Source organism: Topomyia yanbarensis, chromosome 1, assembly GCF_030247195.1.
Source record: "Topomyia yanbarensis strain Yona2022 chromosome 1, ASM3024719v1, whole genome shotgun sequence".
Lineage (NCBI taxonomy): Eukaryota > Metazoa > Arthropoda > Insecta > Diptera > Culicidae > Topomyia > Topomyia yanbarensis.
The window spans coordinates 207,984,188-207,988,124 of record NC_080670.1 but is presented as its reverse complement, the minus strand read 5'-3'; the positions used below and the strand labels follow the sequence as shown (position 1 = coordinate 207,988,124).

Here is a 3,937-nt window from a genome sequence, read left to right as displayed (position 1 = left end):
AAGCGCCAGGCACTGCGAGTAGTGATGAGCCCATTCGATCCGGCAGGATTGTTGTGTTTTTTCCTCATACACGGCAAGGTACTAATCCAGGAGCTGTGGAGGGCGAAGACGACATGGGATCAACTAATTCCGGAGGAGTTACTTGGGAAGTGGATGCGGTGGACGAGTTTGTTCAAACATCTGGACCAGATTAGCATTCCGCGTTGCTACTTTCCGCAACGTTCGGTGAAAGATATCTTGTCGCTGCAACTGCATATCTACGTGGATGCTAGCGAAGAAGCTTATGCGTGTGTCGCTTACTTTCGGGCGGTATTTCCGGATGGGATTTCTGTTGCGTTAGTCGGTGGGAAATCCAAGGTGGCTCCACTGAAGGCACACTCCATCCCACGGTTGGAGTTGATGGCAGCGGTAATCGGAGTACGCTTGATGAAGACCATCCTCACTGGGCACTCGCTCGTAGTCGAGAAGACAGTGTTATGGTGTGACTCTAAGACGGTGCTGGCTTGGATAAATTCAGATCATCGAAGATATCGCCAGTTCGTAGCTTGCCGAGTAGGTGAGATTTTGTCCAAGTCGGAGGCGAAGCAATGGCGTTGGATATCATCGAGAAAGAACGTCGCCGACGATGCGACAAAGTGGGGAAAAGGGCCGTGTTTGTCCTCAGGCGGCCGTTGGTTCCGTGGTGACAACGATTTATATTTGCCAGAAGATCAATGGACCATAGATGCAGATTCAGTCGGCGCGACGACCGATGAAGAGCTGAGGTCGTGTTTGGTGCACAAGGAGGTTATCGTACCGCCACAACTTGTGAGGTGGGAGCGATTCTCGAAACTGACGCATTTGTATCGATCGGTAGCACATGTTCATCGCTACGTACAAAATCTACGGCGAACGGTAAAACGAGAGACTCGACTGGACGGACCACTCACTCAAGAGGAATTAGCAACAGTCGAAACCACAATCTTTCGTTGGGTGCAGTGTGAGCAGTATCCGGACGAGGTGGCGACTTTGTCAGTAATGCGGGACAAGCAGCCAGGACAACAGGCGCGGCTAGAGAAAACCAGCAAAATATACAAACTGTCTCCGTACTTGGACGAAGCAGGTGTTATTCGTTCTGATGGAAGGATATCTGCTGCGACCGTCGCCGCGTTTGACGCTAAGTTTCCAGTAATATTGCCGAAAGCCCATCCAGTGACTAGACTGCTGGTTGAATGGTACCACCAACGATTTCTTCACGCCAATGGCGAGACTGTCGTGAACGAAGTGAGACAGCGTTTCCACATATCGCAGCTGCGCCCGTTCGTGCGTAAGGTGGCTAAAGAGTGCGCCTTGTGTAAAGTCAAGAAGCCAAGTCTGGCGACACCCCGAATGGCTCCACTCCCGGCGGCCAGGTTGCAGGCGTACGTACGTCCATTTTCCTACGTAGGCGTCGACTATTTCGGGCCGATCGGCGTGCGGGTGAACCGAAGTATTGCAAAACGATGGGTAGCTCTGTTCACGTGTATGACCACACGAGCAATCCATCTCGAAGTCGCTCACACACTTTCAACGGAATCTTGCAAGATGGCGATCAGGCGTTTCATCGGACGCAGAGGAGCACCTGTGGAGATCCGCAGCGACAGGGGCACAAATTTCGTGGGATCGAGCAACGAACTTAAGCAGGAGATGGGCAAAATCGAGCGCCAGCTTGCCGAAACGTTCACCAACGCGAACACGAAATGGGTGTTTAACCCACCTGGATCACCTCACATGGGTGGCGCCTGGGAGCGTCTAGTGCGGTCGGTGAAAACCGCTCTTGCTGCAATGGAGTCTTCTCGAACGCCGAACGAAGAAACGCTGGCAACGTTGCTAGTGGAAGCTGAGAGTGTGGTCAATTCGAGACCGCTAACATATATTCCTCTGGAGACGGCGCAACAGGAGGCTCTAACACCGAACCACTTTCTTCTAATGAGCTCGAGCGGCGTAACGCAGACTCCGAAGACGCTTACGGATCCAAGACAAGCCTGCAGGAACGACTGGAATCTATGCCGTACAATGGTAGATCAGTTTTGGCGCCGGTGGGTGCGGGAATATCTTCCTACCATCGCACGTCATACCAAGTGGTTTGAGGAGACAAAACCGATCGAGGTAGGAGATTCGGTGATCATCGTAGAGGAGAAGATACGCAACGGATGGATTCGAGGACGTGTAGCCAAGGTCGTGGTGGGCCGAGATGGGCGAGTTCGCGATGCCGTGGTGCAAACTCCCGACGGAATGGTGCATCGACCTGTTGCAAAGCTGGCGCGGATCGACATAGAAAAGGTGGGGCTTCAGCCGGGAACAGCAGAAGGTAAAGCTGAACCGGAGATAGCTAACCAGCCTTACGGGTCGGGGAGTGTTACGGTATGTCCCGCTGACCCCTTCCAACTCCACGGTCTACCACCTGTCGGTGGACAATTTTGATGTAGTGAGGACCATTTGAAATGGAAGGATAGGAAAAGGGAAAAAAGGACCGTTTGAAATGGAAGGATAGAAAAAGGAAAAAAAGGATCGTTTGAAATGGTAGGATAGAAAAACATAGACGTCACGTAGAGATGAGAGAAAGGTATAAGAAAAAAGAATAGATAGAAATTGTTGGAAGTTTAAGTAAATAGCACGTTGAATTCGTGAAGATATAAGCAAACATTTATTTCCGTAAGTAGATCCTATGGCAGCACGAATTTACATGAGTACAATTTCTGAATTAAAACCTAAACAGGTGCCGGAAGGCCAAGAAACGCACGCAACCGTTCGAATTGTGCACGATTGAGGTTAGGTGATACGTGACTTGCGTATTGCCCTGTAATCTAGCCGTAATTGTTGGGAATTAACGAGATACAATAATTGACCGATCTGATACCGTTTGGAATACATTCCTTAGGGTGTTGCTGAAAAGCCTCTTATTTAATCCACCCAACAGTGTGCTTGTGTTAACAATCCCAACTCCCACTGGCTGGCAGCGGTTTTCAAAAAAACATGTTTCCATCACTTAGTTCCAGGATTTGGGGAGGTGTTAGCTCTATTGAATTCTGATGACCCATTTTGAATACAGGGCAAACTGTGTTCCGGAGCCACCTTTTCATCAACCAGCCCCGCCCTAATATAATCTATAAATGACTGATTTTGTTACCTAAAACATTTGGTTTAGAGCTAGAACAATGTTTTTCCGTGTTAAGCAGAGAACATTTTGCTCGCGTATTTTCGCAATATCGTACTATTTGAAACGATAATGAAATGATTACTTTCATTACTCATGAATGTTATAGTCTAATAATCAATTAAGGCCGTCTGTCGATTTTTAGCCGAAATGTGACCATCAAGAACACGTTAAACAACCACAAGAGACCCCCTTCGACACCAGCTTGGCCTCACCAAGCCGTAACGCGGGTGGCGTCGTGAAAATTGTCGAATAGGAGTTGAAAACAGTTTGAGTAACATCTGATGTACTTCCTAATGTATATAATTCAAGACAATATGTCTTAGAACCGCCAGCGAGCCTAGTTTTCATACCGTACATAACTAAACTCACTATTCTCCCCTCACCCACTACAGGCGATAGAGGGTTGGGGTACCTTAAAACAGTTTTTGTCTGTCATTTTGGGTACATCAATACTTGCAATCAGAATAAATTAGTGTGCTCAGTAGAATGATATAATATGCTAGAGTCTGAGTCTTCTTAAGCGATAGAAATTCGTTGATGAAGGAAATGTCCAAAACTAGATTTTAGGATACCTCTACCTACAAATAAATATATAAATGACCCGCGTAAATATATAGCTAAAAAAATCTTCAGTAATACTACTCTAAAATAACCATTATATAAAGCTGAAGAAGAGAAAAATGTTTCTATTGTTTAATAACAATTTTTTTTCGAAAAGTCGGAGTACCTTTTTAAGAAAACTTAAGGTGCCAATTGATT

The 3,937-nt window shown here is 47.1% G+C and overlaps 1 protein-coding gene across 1 annotated transcript; it reads left to right on the top strand.

Annotated features, from left to right (window-relative positions):
* Window positions 1-9: 9 nt before the first annotated feature.
* LOC131689932 (uncharacterized) lies at window positions 10-2,872 on the top strand. The gene is made up of 2 exons (XM_058975325.1): window positions 10-2,673; window positions 2,738-2,872. Exon 1 carries the CDS (start codon window positions 25-27, stop codon window positions 2,440-2,442), a length of 2,418 nt encoding a protein of 805 aa, XP_058831308.1. The 5' UTR covers window positions 10-24; the 3' UTR covers window positions 2,443-2,673; window positions 2,738-2,872.
* The last annotated feature ends 1,065 nt before the right edge of the window (window positions 2,873-3,937 follow it).